Source organism: Vidua chalybeata, chromosome 11, assembly GCF_026979565.1.
Source record: "Vidua chalybeata isolate OUT-0048 chromosome 11, bVidCha1 merged haplotype, whole genome shotgun sequence".
Lineage (NCBI taxonomy): Eukaryota > Metazoa > Chordata > Aves > Passeriformes > Viduidae > Vidua > Vidua chalybeata.
In genome coordinates, this window is record NC_071540.1 from 7,741,196 (window position 1) to 7,758,086 (window position 16,891).

At 38.1% G+C, this 16,891-nt stretch overlaps 1 protein-coding gene across 2 annotated transcripts in view; it reads right to left on the reverse strand.

Annotated features, from left to right (window-relative positions):
• NETO2 (neuropilin and tolloid like 2) overlaps positions 1-16,891 on the reverse strand; it is a 32,655-nt gene that overhangs the window by 4,148 nt on the left and 11,616 nt on the right. Inside the window, exons 2-8 of one of the 2 annotated variants that reach the window (XM_053953192.1) lie at positions 16,279-16,335; positions 14,695-14,835; positions 12,617-12,865; positions 10,455-10,499; positions 10,238-10,365; positions 6,467-6,695; positions 2,756-2,869 (exon numbers count right to left, since the gene is read on the reverse strand). In XM_053953192.1, the coding sequence (XP_053809167.1) occupies positions 2,756-2,869; positions 6,467-6,695; positions 10,238-10,365; positions 10,455-10,499; positions 12,617-12,865; positions 14,695-14,835; positions 16,279-16,335 (963 nt within the window). The remainder of the gene's footprint in view (positions 1-2,755; positions 2,870-6,466; positions 6,696-10,237; positions 10,366-10,454; positions 10,500-12,616; positions 12,866-14,694; positions 14,836-16,278; positions 16,336-16,891) is intronic. The other variant, XM_053953193.1, reaches the window with a different exon arrangement.

Below are 16,891 nucleotides of genomic sequence, written 5' to 3' on the forward strand. Positions count from 1 at the left end.
ATTCAGTGGCAGGTGCAACTCTGTGAACCAGTGCTTGCTGACTCAGCTGGGATGAGCCCTCCATCCTGAACCTTTACTGATGTCTATATTCCTAAATCCATGAGTTAAATAGGCTTAAATTAACCTTAAATAGGTTAAATTCAGCTACAGATGATGCTTCTCTTACCATGGTTTGCTCCTGCTGGTAAACATTCCCAGTGATGTCAGTAGAAGAAAACATAGATCTAAAATTGTCTAGGTCTTTTTTAGAAGTGAAATATCAGATATAAGAATGACTGCACTGTTTTCACATCTCTTGGAAATGTAATGGCTGTGTCTATTGTGTAAGTCAGTTATACCTAATTAATCACAGGGAGCTTTAGCAAAGCTCTGTTCCAGTTCTAAGAGTCCAATGAGAAAGTTACTTGAAAAAAAAAAAGGTGGGGGGATACACCAACCAACCCAGATCATCTGGAAATTTTGACTAGTACTTCATGTGAAAACACACAAGATGGCAGCATCAGAACAAGACGGTTTTCCATATTTAAAGTTCTTATTTGAAGAGTAAAGTTTTCTAGTTTGATTTCTGTTCCATTAATGTTCTTGTCCTGCAGGACTGAGAGATTTCTACACTGCAACACTGCCTAGTGGGAGAGAAGCATTTAAGACTATGAAGAAGAAAATGCAGTAGCCTAAATCTTGCATAATATTTTCAGATATCTGGCTCCTGGCATCTGAATATGTGTGCTATGTACCTAAATACCACACACAGTGCATGGGGAGAGTTATACACCATCATGTGTTATTTGAAACAATCCTTACGCTGAGCAGAGACTCCCAAGGAGCTGGCTAATAAGAAATTACATTTCTGCTTCAGAACTTGGGCTGTTTCCTTTGAGCTACTTTTTACCTTTGAAGTGAAGGAAGATATCTCCCCTTGTCCTGCCTATCTTAGATCGCAGTGGTGCCATCCATGGTGGGAGCTATGAATTTCACTGCTATGGTAGTTCTCTTGTCTGCATCTAGGTTTCTTAATTCTTGGCAGATATTTTAATCAAAACGTTGCTTTGCAAAGGGTGATGTCTTTGCCAGTCTCTTAAAATAAATTGCACACAACTGACTTCTCTATCCATTTTTGTGTTACAGGGCTTAGGCATAAGTAGGTCACAATATGCTCAGATTTATGTAGCTATTGATATGGACTAAATGCGAACTCAGGGTGCCTGCAGGAACTGAGCACTATTGTGAGCAGCTCTCCTTCTAAGGCTAAGAATTGCTTATTTGGTTGCATCAGTCTCCCTTAGCTGGCAATGTGGTTCAAGTCTTCAGCTGTCTCTTAATTTCTGCTGTGCAAGTACTACAGCAGAATTTAGATTGCATTCAACATAAAACATGGTGCGTTATTCAACACCAGATCCAGCAATTTACAAATATTGGGAAAGTCACAGTTTTTATGGAATTAATTTTTTTAATACTGCAGTACATTAGTGAAGTGTGAATTCTAGGGGAGAGTCTAGAAAGCAGTTGGAAAAGATAGAAAAGAGATCTAGAAATTAAACTTAAGAGACAATATTGAGTATTATCAAAGGTAAGGATTGTTTAGAGGAAGCTTAGTTTTACATTGCAAGCTTGGGAGTTATGGACCAGTTTTGTTGACTGGAAAACTTCCACAATATGCCTTACATTAGAATACCTACTAATGGTGTGAATTTCTTTGTTTACCCAAATTGCAATTAACAAGTAGGATTTTTTAAATTTTTGTTTACTTAAAAATGAAAACAGGATTTTTACATTGAAAAGAAATTTTCTTTCAAGACTTTCTACAGAGAAGGTTTTGACCTTTTCTGCAGGGTTGGTTTCTCTGTGAAATGGAATACATATTTAAATCTTCTGGAGTTTTGTGTTCAGACCTATTGTTGCCATTCTAGTTGTCAAAAAACCCTAAGCAAGCAACCTCAAGTGTTTTTGTTCTATTGTTTTCCTTAGCAAGAAAAATTGTTGACCTTAGACTGGTTTTGTTCTAACTCTGACAACTGAGCTGCTCTTGAAGCACAGGAGAATGTCTGTTCTTTAACAGAACAGCAATTTCTTCAAATTCTGAGAATTTTTCCTACAAAGCCTGATATTGAAACAAGTCTTTATTGTAGTTGTGATGATTGAAATAATACTCCCAACCCATGTTCTAGAAGCAGTAATTTAAATGTGTCTGTATTTCATAAGAATTTATTTCATGCTCCCTAACAATTCCTCCTTAGTCCCGTCTTTTCTCACACCATATACAGCAGCTGAATTTATCCTCAAATAGCCTGTGATTTACAACTCTAAACAAATGTTTTAAAATTGTCTTTGAGGATTATTGCTTTTATTTCAACCCTGAGAGGCCTTTTGTGCTTGAAAACTTAGTTCTGTGTTTTTTCAGCTCTTTATTTTTATCTCTAAAAGGTATTACCCATCCCTACAATCCTTGCTTCATTAAAGTTTAGAAATGGATAGGATGCAGCCTCAGAAATACTAAATTCTAGTTCTTATCAAGTGGATATCCTTTTAAAGTAGAGAGTATATGCTGAAGAGGAAGAAATTTAGTTAAAAGCAGTAGGATCAATATTCAGGATGCTTACATGTGTCCTGAGTTTAAATAAAAAATTTGGAACACCTTCCTGAGATTAGTAGAATAGCTGTCTTCAGCATATTTCCAGGAAAAAAAGATTTCATGACTTTCTTGAAAGGCAAACTGACCAGCCTAGCTCATAAAGGCTGTGGTTTGCACTATATTCACCTCTGCAGTGATTCTCATCCCAAGGGTATGCACAGTTCTGAATGCCATTGCAGACTAAAGAATTATTGATGCACATGTTGCTATGGCAGAAGTAAGTGTTGCCTGAGCAGGGAGCTGCAGGAGAGAAGAGAAAGAAAACATTCAGAATTTTCAGTAATTGATGCCTTGCAATAAAACTATTAAGTTCCTATATCCGGGGTTTTTAACATGCATTCTTCCTCTCTGTTTCAAACACAGTCACTTCTCTTGCACGTCACTATCTGATGCTTTTCTCTCTCCATGTAATTGCTTTCAGCAATTTCAGTATCATCAATGCTACAAAACCTATTCTTGCTCCAAAGGGGTAGGGAGCAAATAGAGATAGTCACAAAACACAGATGATGGAAGAAGGTTTTAGTAAGTGTCTTTAAAAACTTAATACTTAAAAATCTCATGCTCACTACCAATTATATATTTATTCTGTGGAGCATCTGCTGTGTAGATGTTGTGAAGCAGTCCCTGAACATCTGCATTTTAGAGCCCATTACTATCTTAAGGCAAATCAGATTTCAGCTTGTGGAGGACTGTTTCAGTACTTGCAGGAGATTTCAATAACTAGAGGCATCTAAATCATTCCTGCTTGTGAATCAAAAGCTCCTGGATCCTCCTATTAGAGCTAATGCAGGGATTGAGAGAGTGCAGTTTAGCTTTTTGTGTATCTATATATAGGCAGAAATTTGAAGAAAGAAATTAACTAGAAGGCTGCCCCATGTTTTTGTGAATACTTGTTACAGCTCCTTGACATAAGAAAAAAGATATTAGAAAGTAGTAATAATTCTTTTCAGGGTGTTGTATCATATACGTAGGGAATTATTTATAAATTCAGGGCACTGGACAAGAAATTGGTTTTCCCTTTGTTTCAGTAATGTGGTATTTTTATGATGTAAATATCTGTTATTAGTAGAGTCAGTTATATACTAAACAGCAAAGATGTGTGATAGACATTCTGCTATTTGGTTTCACAAAAGGAATGTGTTCTTGAGTAGTCTGGATTCTCTGAAACATAACAGGAAACCCAAAGGGTAGAGCAGAGGGAATGACTGCTCCTGAACACTGCATTTCTCTCTTAGTCATTCTGTTAGGCTTGAGAAGCTCAATGACAAAAACAGGAGTTATGCCTAAGCAAAAAAGAACATTCAAACATTTAATTTTGATTTTGCATTCCTAAATTAAATATGTATTGTCATGTAAGCCATGGAAAGACATGGCTTACTCCACTGAAGTTGGGTAACCTTCACTCATTGGTTTTAAGCTTTTGTATTTGCTGTTACTGCTTAACCCTGGCAATCTGGCAATATGTAAACATATTCTCATTTCCCTGAACAGGTGAATTGTTTCTACAGCTCTGTATTTGGTTGATGCATTCTGCTGTTGCTTCTCCATCTGCCAGTACAGTCTCTATTTTACATGTTTGTGTAGTCCCTTTAAATTTTTGTGGGCATGGCTTTGGTTCACAGTTCATGAAGATGGGACAAATTGACTTATTTTCTTTTTGTTTGTTATGTGGGGAGTTTGAAGTCTAAAAGTCACAATAGTTGATCAATTCCAGCCTAGGACTTCAAGGTCATAGCTGGACTCTTCTCATAACAGCTGCCCAAAAGTGGTGCAATGCTCACAGTGCTCTTTGTATCCAGCATTACTCATCTATTGAATCAAGCCAGGAATCAAATACATTGATTTTTCACATTGCTGTTAGCTGAATTACTTAGTCAAACCTGCAAGCAGTGCTAGGTGTGTGTTAGGTGACTGTCATGCACTATTAGTTCATTTATGGAAATCTTTCCAGAAATATTGATCATTTTCATGGTTGGCTTCATGTAATTACAAATCATGAGCAAGGTAGAAGAGAAAGATAGCTTAACAATCTGAAAATAAGATAAGCTCAGATTCACCTTTTTTTAGAAAAATTAGAAAAAATTAGAAAAATTGTTTATGACTAGATTATATAAAAATACTTGAAACACTTTACAGCCATATACTTTTCAATGACCCTATCCAAGAAAGGGAGTATCTCAGGTAAATAACAATAACCACATACCTTTGCAGATGTTCTTCTGCCAATGACTTTTGAGTTGCTCTAAACTCATAAATTTGGAAAGTTATCTACATTTAGGAGTATTTAGTATTTCAACCTCTTGCATTAAAAATCTCCCACAACCCCCCAAAAAAATCCAAACTCAACAACAACAAAAAACCCACTCCAATAATTATAATATTAATAGATAATTTCCCTGGCAAAGTTCATAGCATTTTCTGTATTGAAAGCTAGAATAACTTGCACTATCACCAATGTCAATAATTGTATTGAAATGAAAGCTAGTGGAAAAGCAGTTATCAATTTTTGCAAGCTGTACTTAAACCTGACATTTATTTAAATTCTCAATATCTAAAGCTTATTAAATGCCTCTTGTAGTTAAGCAATAGACTAGCTTGAATCATGCAACTGTTCCTTACTACCATGTACTCCAAGTTAGCTAGAATCTAGTTCTCTTATACATATCTGTTACTTTAGAAAGGTTGTTTTATAAAAAGTGGCTTTTCTCCTATGTTAAAATTTATTGTATAATGGTACAGAACATAAAAGCTACCTGTTACCTGTAACCTGAACTTTCGTGCAAGGTGATGACCCAGGATCTTGTTCAGGACTGGCTACAGACGTGTTCTATCAGAAAAGTCATTTTTTGTCAGCTGATCTGTACTATTTATTCTTCAAGCAGAACTTTTTGAAAACCTTTAGCACAAGCATAGGTCTGATTTCATTCAGCTCTCCCCATGTATCTCAGATCTGCTCTGCAGTTCTGAACTCAGTCTGCTTTAGTGCCATATAAATGGCACTGCAATGGTTCTGCAATGTGGACAGTATTGTCCTCTGTAAATATGTGAGACAACAAAATTCCATTCAGGTACAACACTCTTAGAAGAAAAAAATCTCACAAAAAACCTGCTTTCAATAAACATCTTAATTTACGATGAGAATAAAGACTATCTCTAACCCAGGCTATGGAATCCAAACAAAAATCCAGATGGCATTTACAACTCGGCTTTAATTACAGCCTTCTTGAATAAACTTGAATTTAACTATTTACCTATGGTTGTGCAACACCACAGGGCTTTGCTAAGGGAGCACGTGTGGGGTCCATTAGAGCCAAATGCAGCTGAGGATAAGGGAGCAGCTTGGCTGGAGGGGCTGTAGTTCCAGACCCACAGTTGAAGATAGAGCTGTGTTTAGGAAGAAGAGCAAGACTTTACAGGATCAGGCATGTTTTCTACTCTTCTGAACATCCAGAGTGGCCTTAAGAAGAGCTTGTTGTGGTGTCTGGGAGGGAACTGGGCGCTAGTGGGAGAGCAGGCTTCAGTCCCACTGCTGTCTTTTTGAAGTAAGTCTGTGCTCATTTGTAGGGAAGGATGTGTCTTTGCGAGAAGGATGTAGCCTAGGGCACTATTGCTGAATTCAAGTGGAAAATAAGCCTTTTAAGAATGGAGGAAAGCTTTTCTTCAGGAACTATGTTAGAAATGTAATAAAGCAATTATCTATTTTACCTGCTAGTATGTGAAGGAAACAGAAACAACCTTTTTCATCTATTCCTGCTGCTCAATATACAGCTGATGCTTTCCCTGAAACACTTGAAGTACCCCAGTACCAGGAGAATGGGCACTTTTAGATCTACTTACGATCCACAAATGAAGTGAAGAGCATTCTGAACCTGCTCAGTCTGCTGCCTTCATCTGCCCACATCCGCACCACCCCTGTCCCTGTCTGCAGCGTCACATCGTTGGCCACCGTGCTGCAGAACTTGGCCTTCAGGTTTTCAATGGAGCTGCTCCCATCATACACAGCAACAAAGTTCCTTTTGCATTCATTGGAATGCTCCATTTGATAGTCCAGAAATCGCATATAGATCTATTAGAAAAGAGGAATCAATATCTTTAGGAGAAGGAATACAGAGAGGAGAGTTTTTTTCTTAGCAAATCTTGATTAAGATGTTTTCTTCCCTTACACATGAATATAATTCCCAATTCACAACACTTTTAAACTTAGATTTTCTCATTAGATATCCATGTGGAGCATTACCTGACATTTGTCTTGGGTATCCGTTTAATTTCTACCTGTTCCCCAAAAAAATCTTTATTTAAAAATTTACTTTATTTCTGCTCCCTTTGGAAAAACACTACAAAGCAACACACTTGGTAAAGAAACCCCCATGAAGTGTTGCTAAATGTGAAGTCTGTTTCTCTAGAAAGAGATATAAGAAATGCATAAATGTACTGAAATAATTTTTAAAGTATTTTGACTGTTCTCTTTCTTTCTAATTCATAAAAACAATGTTAAAATATAGGGGAAGGAGTCTAGTCAGAAAAGCTCTGAAGTAAAATAAGGAAATTAAAATTTATTGCTTCAGAATGAAAGCTAATTACTGAACCATAGCTGTGTTACGGAAGACACAAACCATGAAGTCAGGAGTAATTTGAATAAAAATGGAAACGAGAAAGAAGTAAGCTGGCTGTGTAGGAAGAATTAATGAATTTAAACTAATCCTAATACTTCTAAAAGCAGAAATCTAATCCAAGTGAAAGCAGCATATGCGTTAGAACACATGCAGCAAGGAAATTAGAAGATTGAGATGGTATTTAAAGAGCAAGTAAATAATTTATTTTGCTGGAGAAGGAAACTCGTGCAAGATTGTAATTCAGTTAAAACTACATTAACACATCAAAAGGCTTTTGAAATCCTTCAATGGCTGTATTGGAATTCTCAAAATTCTTCTGAAAATTTTGAGACATGAAACCGAGTCACTTAAGCATGCTGCAAAGGCCATTTGAGACTTTAACAATTCTTAGACAGCTATTGTGTTGCCAGAGAAGCAATGTGCCCAGGTGGAGGCTGAGCCGCTGCTCCCCTGTCCACGGGCTCTCCTGCGCAGTGCTGGGCTCAGCCCGCCGCAGCCGGGGCTGTGTGAGCACCGCTCCCGACCTCCTGCCCCGGCCTGCCAGGGCACAGCAGAGCCCTGGCACCGGGGCTGTGTGTGTCTGCCCAGGGCTGAGACCGAGCCCTGACACCGGGGCTGTGTGCATCTGCCCAGGGCTGAGCCCTGACACCGGGGCTGTGTGCATCTGCCCAGGGCTGAGACCGAGCCCTGACACCGGGGCTGTGTGTGTCTGCCCAGGGCTGAGACCGAGCCCTGACACCGGGGCTGTGTGTGTCTGCCCAGGGCTGAGACCGAGCCCTGCACACCGGGGCTGTGTGCATCTGCCCAGGGCTGAGCCCTGACACCGGGGCTGTGTGCATCTGCCCAGGGCTGAGCCCTGCACACCGGGGCTGTGTGCATCTGCCCAGGGCTGAGCCCTGACACCGGGGCTGTGTGCATCTGCCCAAGGACTCTGGGACCCCTGCTCAGGTGGGGTGCAGGAGGTCAGGGCACTTGAATCCCACTCTTGGGCTCTAGAATGCATTTTGCTGCCCCTTTGCCATAGCTCGCTACCAACCACCTCTGGGAGACAAAACAAGATATCCCCCTCCCCATTCCTACACCTATCAGGCTTTATTGAAAACATGGTGAAAGAAAAAGACAGGTGACACTTGTACCCCATGGCTTTTCCTTTCCAGTGCTTCCAGAGGCAGGTTGGCCAGCACTGCTTTCCCTTGCACATTCTGTCTGAAGGTGCAGCCAGTGCTATATTAGCTCATGCTTCACCTCACTGTTTTGTGATTTTCACCATATGTATTTTTTCTTTTCTTCTATTTTCTCTTCCTGCCCCCCCACCCTCCCCCCCCCCCGCACTGTTTTTGTTAAGATTTACTGCTGGAAATTCTCAACTACACTGAGAACCTGTTCTCTGATGACTTATCTCATGGATGTGAGCTGCAATTGCTAGTATTTGGGCTGAGAGATGTTATTTTCCTTTAATGATTGACTTCATGTATCTGCTACAAAATCACAATGGAAAGTAAAAATAATTTAGCACACTTTTAGTAGAGCTATTATTTGTATGATAACAAAGGAATAATCCCATTAGAAGTGCTCACCTCTTCACAAGCTCCTTTGGATTAATGTGCTAGGCAAGTATAAAAGATCCTTACTCTTACATTATATTGATTATTCTGGTAATTTTATGAAATCTGGACATAATTTATTAAGTGTCTGCTTTACACATTTTAAAAGTACTTTGCTGGACTTGTGTCAGTTTTAAAAGTTTATTTTTATTACAAAATCAAATTGAGGAATTTAAAAATGTCTATGCTTATTTTTCTCAAGAGACTGCACTGTATCAGATCTAATGGATTTTATCATCATAATTCTGCCTGAATTGAAGCTTGAGAAACCACTGTCAGAATACTAAGAATTATTTTTCTGTAATGTTTTAAATCAATAATTTAGGATGATGATCTAATTTCAGGACTCACCCAACTATAACTCTGCCTTCTGGCAACATTCAATAATTTATTAAAATACTTAAGCACAAGACCCAGTGCACTCAAGTGCCAATGTAGAGAGAAAATGGGTTTGTTATTGTTTCTGGAAGAACTATGTCTATTACTTAGACTAGTATAGGGCTCTTGGGAATTGACTCACTTCCTCAAAGGCTCAAATATATTAATGGACTTTTAATTTCTTTCATGTGTTGTCCTCTTATTATCATCTTTTTGGTTACTGTTTTAGAATGCACTTGCAAGGTGGTTAACAGGGCTGGTTAGTTTAAGTGTTAGGAGTGCGTAAGAAGGCAGAGGGAAGGTTTGTTATCTTGGCAACTACTGCTTCAAAATATTTTTTAATTTTTATGTATGTGCAAGCAGAAGCAAAATTAAAAATATGGATGCTCTATGGAGAAAAGTATATGCTCTTCTGTGCAACATAGTTAATGAATATGACTCTGAAACGAATATGATTCAGGCTTTAGCTATTGTATTTTGGGGCTGTGAATAAGATTTTATCCTGCTGCCTGCCTAACAAGGTAAAGCCTTTCAATTTAGCTCACACTACTGATGAAAGTGGGTTTCAAGGTGCTGGATTGTGAAATAGATGGGAGAAGCAGGCACATGTTCTGTTGACTTTGAACAGAACCAAATTCTCCAATAGAATCACTGGAGGCAAAACATTACGTTTTGGCAGTGAGATTTACTGGAAATTACTGAAGATGTCAGCCAGCATTTTTGCCTGCAGTCTTCCAATATAACCAGGATCCAAGTCAAATGCCCCTGGAAATTGTTGCTTAAACAGTTCTCACAGTTATTTGGTATTTGAAGCTTCAAATAATAGGAAGCCAGCACTATGGACTTATATAAATTTAATTTCAGAAAAAAATCTCTCTCTGAATTTCCTAAGCCACTGCTGAATGACTCATTTCAGTGAAGTATAACATTAAGCAAATCACAGTTAGTGACCATTACCTGTTGCTACTGTCACAGAAACCCATTATATACTGAATTACATGAACAAAACCCACCTTAGCATTTGGAGTGGCTTTAATTGTCCAGATACAGTCAACTGCTTGTCCTGGTTTTGTTTTTCCTTCTTGTTCTACTTGACTGGAACGTACTATTCCATCAGCTCCCGAGAGCTCAAATTGGCAGTCTAGGGAGAAGATAGACCTTGCTGTCAAATACAATATGACATTAATTTAAAATTTCATGTGTAAAGAAATTGTTACCGTAAAACTATACCTGGGATGGGATTTAAAATACCTCCTAGGTAAGTGAAGTCAGGATCTGTAATAGAAAGAAGTCATGAATCACCAGGGCTATCAGTGCTTGAGAATCAATTCAAGCTTTAGTATTATCTGCAGATTATGTCCATTTTTTATTATGTCACCAAAAAAATTGCCAGAAAGTTTACTGAATCAATTGGAGCATATAGAAACAAAGTTTTTTTTTTAGATGAGAGCATTATTCCACAAAGATTGACCTTATCTGAAAAAGGTAATTCTATCCTGATAGCTCAGATTTCTACCAAGCATAACACCAAAAATTACTATTCAGTATTTTGTTCCTACATTAGATTCTGAATTTAACTACATCAGTTTTCACTGAAACCGCTCCACAAGAGTACAGGGGATCTTTCTCTATGCAAAAAGCTTATTTAGATTTATTTTATCAGACTGCTCTCTATGTAGTTCTGAACAATTTGAACTGAGCTTAGCAGAATATATCAACACTTAGAAATTGCTAACTGCTCTTAAAAAAAAATGTGAAGAAGGCTGTTCAGTCCTAAAGGTACTTTTCCCTGGGTTATCTGTCTCTCTTGTATTAGACCACATAGAACAGCTCTAGACATGGTTTATGAAATGTTGTCCTATGCAAAGAAAGCACTAATTCATGCAAAAGTGCACAATGGTTTGGTACAAAGTTCTTTTCCAAATGAAGGTCCAGAGTTTGGCTCTTTCTGTGATCCTATAACATATTTTTCTATAGGAAAGATTAATTATTTTTTATATAGAAAGTTTATCACTTCTCCTAGAATGCCTCAGTCCTGAGCTTAAGACTCAGCACAGTTCAGAACATGCCTTCTTTGCCCTCCTTTTTAAATTTACCTATAGTGAAAATCTATGATCACTATATGCAAAATTCTGTAAGGTTTTCAGCCTTCTTTGTAAGCTGTTTTTATGAAGCAGGAGTATGTGCATATGTTCTCTTTCATTTTCACAACCATAAAATATTTTACCACACTTCATATAAACGAAGAGGAAGGAAAAGAAAAATATCAGTCCTTCAATTGCAGTAATCTATTGTGAAAATAATATACAGTTTAAATGTATATTTAAAGTTCCAGCCTGCAACTATGGTAATTTAGTTTTGAAGGTGATGTTGATGAAATGGCTTTGGAAATGGACTTAGCAAATTGCATAAGTACTGTCCCTGTGAAAGCATTTTTATCATGTAATTCCCAATGCTCTGGTCACCATGTTAATCTGAAGTTTCTGAGTCTAAATCCCTAAGCAGTAATATATAATCATGAATTGTGTTTTCATGTGCTCTAGGGGTAAAGATAACATGAAGAAGTTATGTTTGTGTATACATTTATCGAAGTAGTAGAGCTGACACTTGTATATTGCCTTTTGTCCCAAAGGACAATAAAATGCTGATAACTACATGTGTAGAATCTATGAAGTCCAATAGTCAAGCATTGCACAAGGGACATCAGGTCAAGTTTTCACGTAAGAAGGATGCCCTGCCAGGTTTAAGTAGCTCCACAGAGCAGATGTAATTTTTGTTTGTCTAAAGGCACTGTCAGCACATTGTCCTCTCCTTTGCACCTGAGAACTACACAGCACTCTGAGCAAAGAGCAGCTCTGTTGTGTGAGCCCAAGGGTTGGGGGAATCCAGTTATACCGAGAGCTCATGCTTAGACTGTGCAGATATTTGGTCTGGGTTTTCAGAATGGAGGTTTAAAATGTTTTGCATCTGGCTAGAGTGCTACTGTAGAGTTGTTTCAGGTGTTTTTGTCCAGTGTCTTACATGCCTAGAAGAAAGGCTGGTGAAAAGGCAGCTCTTCGCATATGTTGTCTTTCCTTTCCTACCACTGCTGAAACTGCTACAAGTAGACAAATAAAGAAGGGTGCTGCTGAAGACTTCAGTATGAACAAGCTCAACTGTCTTCCTCTCTAGCAAGCTACAGATCTGTAATTTCCTTCAGTCAAGATTCCCCAAGTGTTTTTAGCCATGTGGCCTGTAGGATTAGCAGGACCGAGACTGTGGCTATCAGAATGTCACTGTGCCTCCATAAGTGCTCATGCTGAAATGCAGCTCTGGGCTGAGGACAAACACACCCACAGAGTTTAATGGGAGCAGATAGTCATTAACTCCATCAGAATTTTAGACATCTTTACCTGGTATAAATGAGTACTTTGCTTGAAATCCCTTTCCTTCCAGCTCCTCATCAGAAATAAACTTGATCCACATAAATCTCCCTGTTGATCTAATTAGTGCAGGACTTTTCAGACCACAGTAACGATTAATGAGAGGGGAGAACCCAAAAGGTCCATCTCGAACCTCCAGGTGATCAAACCGACATTCAAATGAGGGTTCTATGTAATAAGGTTCATCAAAGGTCAACTCAATTCTTTGTCGTGGAGCAGCTAGACATAAAAAAAAATTGAGCAAAAGATTAAATGAAGATCTTGATGAAAAAACACAAAGACATGAAGTAACGAAGAGACAGGCCTCCAAAACAGCAAGATAAAAAAGAAACTGGAAACTTCTCAAAACACATCTGCAGTCTGCTACAAAAATTTTAGACATTATTTTCTTAAAGTTACTTTTGCATAGAACCATGCAAAAGTTTTTGCTTGCTGATCTTAATTGTTGAAAATTCAGAAATCGCATTAATTTAATGCAGCACATATAACATATATGAAGATACATACAAAGGTATTCAAACAAAGTTACATATTACGATATAAATTAAAACAAGTGTTCTGTGAAAGCAAAATACATAAAAAAGGACAAAACACTGAGCTATGCAGAAAAGAATGGAAAAGAGAAAGATAAGAAGAACTACTCACTATTTCTGAAACATAAAGTCCAAATTTGTAGATCTTTTCACAGAAGACATCTTTTATTAAAATTTTCAGGGAAGTGTAAGTGCTTCATGTATGTCAGTAATATGCAGGTGGCTACATATTGCATATTGGTGAGTTCTGAGCCTGTGGCAGGATTGGGATCAGAGCCCTAAATCCTGACTCTCACATCTGTGGTTTGGATCCCAAGACTTTCTCCTGTATGAATGGCTTCAGTGTTCCTCATTCTTGGCACCGGCTGCGCTTCATGAACTTCCCGATCCTGGCTGGGATCTGGAGTGACAGCTCTGAGGAATCACATGCTGCCTGCTTTTCCTGAATGCCAAAAGGATTTACTCTGGCATCTCCAACCCTCCCGTCAGACCTTCTGCCTCACTCACAAGAGCTACACGCATTTGGAGCTGCTGTGAATGCTGGCAGAGGTCTGCATGAAGGAGCAGATCCTGGCTAGAAATTCTGGAAGACCTTGGCCCCACTCAGGGACACACGGTGTTTCTGTGGAAGGACTGAGGAGAGCTGGAAGCTCTCCTGTGCCCCAGCCCTGCAGCAGGACAGGCTGGCTGCTCCCTGGGGCACTCCTGGGCAGGCAAGGTGCAAAACCAAGATGTGCATGGGAACAAGCAAAAAGGAGGGGCCTGTGAACCGCTACTGTGCTGTACAAATAAAAACTCATCAAACCTCATTACTTGAAATATTTCAATTAATTGATATGAATCTGATGATTAGGTTGACTAATATTTTTAGCTGACTTTAGTGGGTTTTGGGTGCATTCTAATAAGAGGAAAAATAATTGGAGTGTCTCAAGTCTTCCAGCCTTTATTTAAGATATTCTCATTGGAATATGGTTTTATTCCAGTTAATGACATTTTTTTGTTCTCATCACATTATTTTAATAGTAACCTCAGCAGTGCTAACAAATCTCTGTATTTTTAGTACAGTGCTATGGCACCAAATTTATCTTTTTTATTAATGAAGGACAGCATAAAGGTTTTCTGCTGGTGAGGTAGAAGATTACAGCATGGTATGAAATAGCCTTCATCTTTTGCAATCTATTATCAGTGATATTAAGGTAACAAGCTACAATTTTTATCTTACTAATTCCATATCTTCATAGATTACAGTAGATATGCTTCTCCTTTTCCTGCTGTGAGGATATGTCTTATTCTATATAGCTAATTTTTTACTGTTTGCATTTCTTATTTATTTGTTGTTATAACTTGAGAGAGAAAATTTAGCTTCTTGTTCAAGTAAATGGCTGTAGAATTCATTATATTACCAGTATGGCCATGCAATCCTTTACAGCAGTGTAAGATGACAGTTTTAACAGTTCAAGATTTTCCATTTAACAGTAAGATTACAGCAAAACAAAACAGAAATGAAGCATGTACCTTCTAAGATATAGATGCACTCTTGATTGGGTGGGTACATGTTTGGGTAGTTTGGTGAAGCAAAATGCCCTCCATTACTGGTCCGGACCCAGTTGTCACACTGAGTGGGAGGAATGCGATTCACTCCAATATTTTGCCCACCTTAAGCAAAAAAAAAGTGATCAAATAAGTTTTTTCTGCAAGCATGCAGATTTGCTAAAGTAAAATTCTGGCATGATACATAGCCTATAAGGAAGAAAGTAATTTATTTTGGTTGCAAGCCCTCTTGAAAGGCATTCATTAATATCTATCTAAGAAAATCTTATGTTTAATTTTCTGGTGGGGTATATCCTAAAGAAATCAGTTTTTGAATATCAAATATATCCAGAGATCCTTGGAAAGGAGGGGGAGTAATTTTTTTTCCCCCAACTCAGTTCATGTTTTTGATACTCTTCTTTCTAAGTGAAATAGTCACAGTGGCTGCCAATACCATTATTTTATGCGTTATGTAATCTCCATTCCTATGTAAATATAGTCAGAAATATTTGTCAGCTTTCACTGGTTTAGACCCTTATTCCAGAATATGCTAAGGTTGGATATCTATTTACAGTAATTTGTTGGAATACAGGATGTTTGTAACAGAATGAATTTCAGTATGCAAATACACTAAATACAGCAATGGTAGTTAATAAAATTCCTAGATGGCCCTGGTAGCTAAGGGTCTCATCTAGGATCAAAGCTCCTCTTCTGGATGTACAGGGAAATGTGTTCTGGGACTGAGATTATGCAGTTTAGTAAGGTAACTCTTAATGCTGGATCATTCACAGAGCTTGGTTCAGATTTCCTCATCCACAGAGATGAGGTTGGGAATAGTGTGATCTCTGATAGTCTTAAATACCTTTGGCCCTTCTCCTTGGTATCCACAGAATTGCAGAGAGTAAGACACAGGATATGTATTTTCTGCTCGATATTTCCTAAATCTCACAGATACTCACAGTATTATTTGTATTTCCACACTTTTAATTTGCAGACCTGTGAGAGGACATCCATGCTGGTACAGGTCTTAGATGCCTCCAGTAAATTACATCACCTTTCACTGGTATCTTGACAGCTTTTTGATTTATGGGGGTGAAAACTCTCTCTTCTGCAGAAATTTTTCAAGAAAATTCTGTAGGTGGCAGTTCAAGGAATTCTTCTCTCTTAAGTGTGGGTAATCCCACATATGAAAAAATAAGGTTTGTGAAATTGATTCCTTCCCCACTCAGCAGGCTTCAAAAATGTTTGTGGGTGGACTATTTGAAAAGCTTGTTGTCAGATACAGAAAACATGAATTTCTGTGGTGGTTTCTTTCCCACCTCTAACATCTAAAACTGTAGAACTTTACCTGGGAAAGTGAAACTTCCATGTTCTTTGTGACTACATGGTTTTGTTCATTTGGGAGAAAATGCAGCAAATGGGGGAAAATGGAAAATACTGCAATTCATACTGGTAATTCAAGAGCTATTCATATCTGAATACAAACATTTCTTTTCACTTATATTGCTCAACTAAAAGTTATAAAACTCTTCCAATTTTTGAGAGAAAATCATCAAACTAAAATTTTACCTTGTGTCTTCTGTGCAACAGCAATGCCTTCCACTACCAGGATTGTTACAAGCAACACTGATGAGAGAAATTGGACAGGAAAAACATCATTCGTCAAAGTTACAGGCCATTTTCTGCAGTCCCAGTTCATGCAAATCCTGGCATCACTGACCAAAACAACTCAGAACATATTAAAAGATGTAATTAATTTATGTGTTTTCTTTAAAATTTTAACTTATGAAACCAGTGAAATCTATGTGCACTGATTCTTCTTCCAGGTTCCTCAAGAAAGTGCGTATAAGAACAGCAATTCATTGTTTGAGGGGACTTTTAAGATTATTTTCTAGAGTTTACATGGTATCTGTTGTCTATAAAACTTTTATATCCTGAAACAAGATGTTTCACTGCTATAATGAATCATATTTATCCTAAAACTCTATTTGCATAATGTGTGCAAAAGACTTCTCCAGCTTCCAAGAAATTAATCCGGACCACTGGAGACACTGCATGGTCTTAACCCCTCCATAGATTTCAGATTTGTGCTTGCAAGACTGGTTGTTGTGATGCTGCCACACAATACCAGTGATTTCTGCAAATGATGAGGCAGTAGAAAATGGACAGATGCACATTCTGG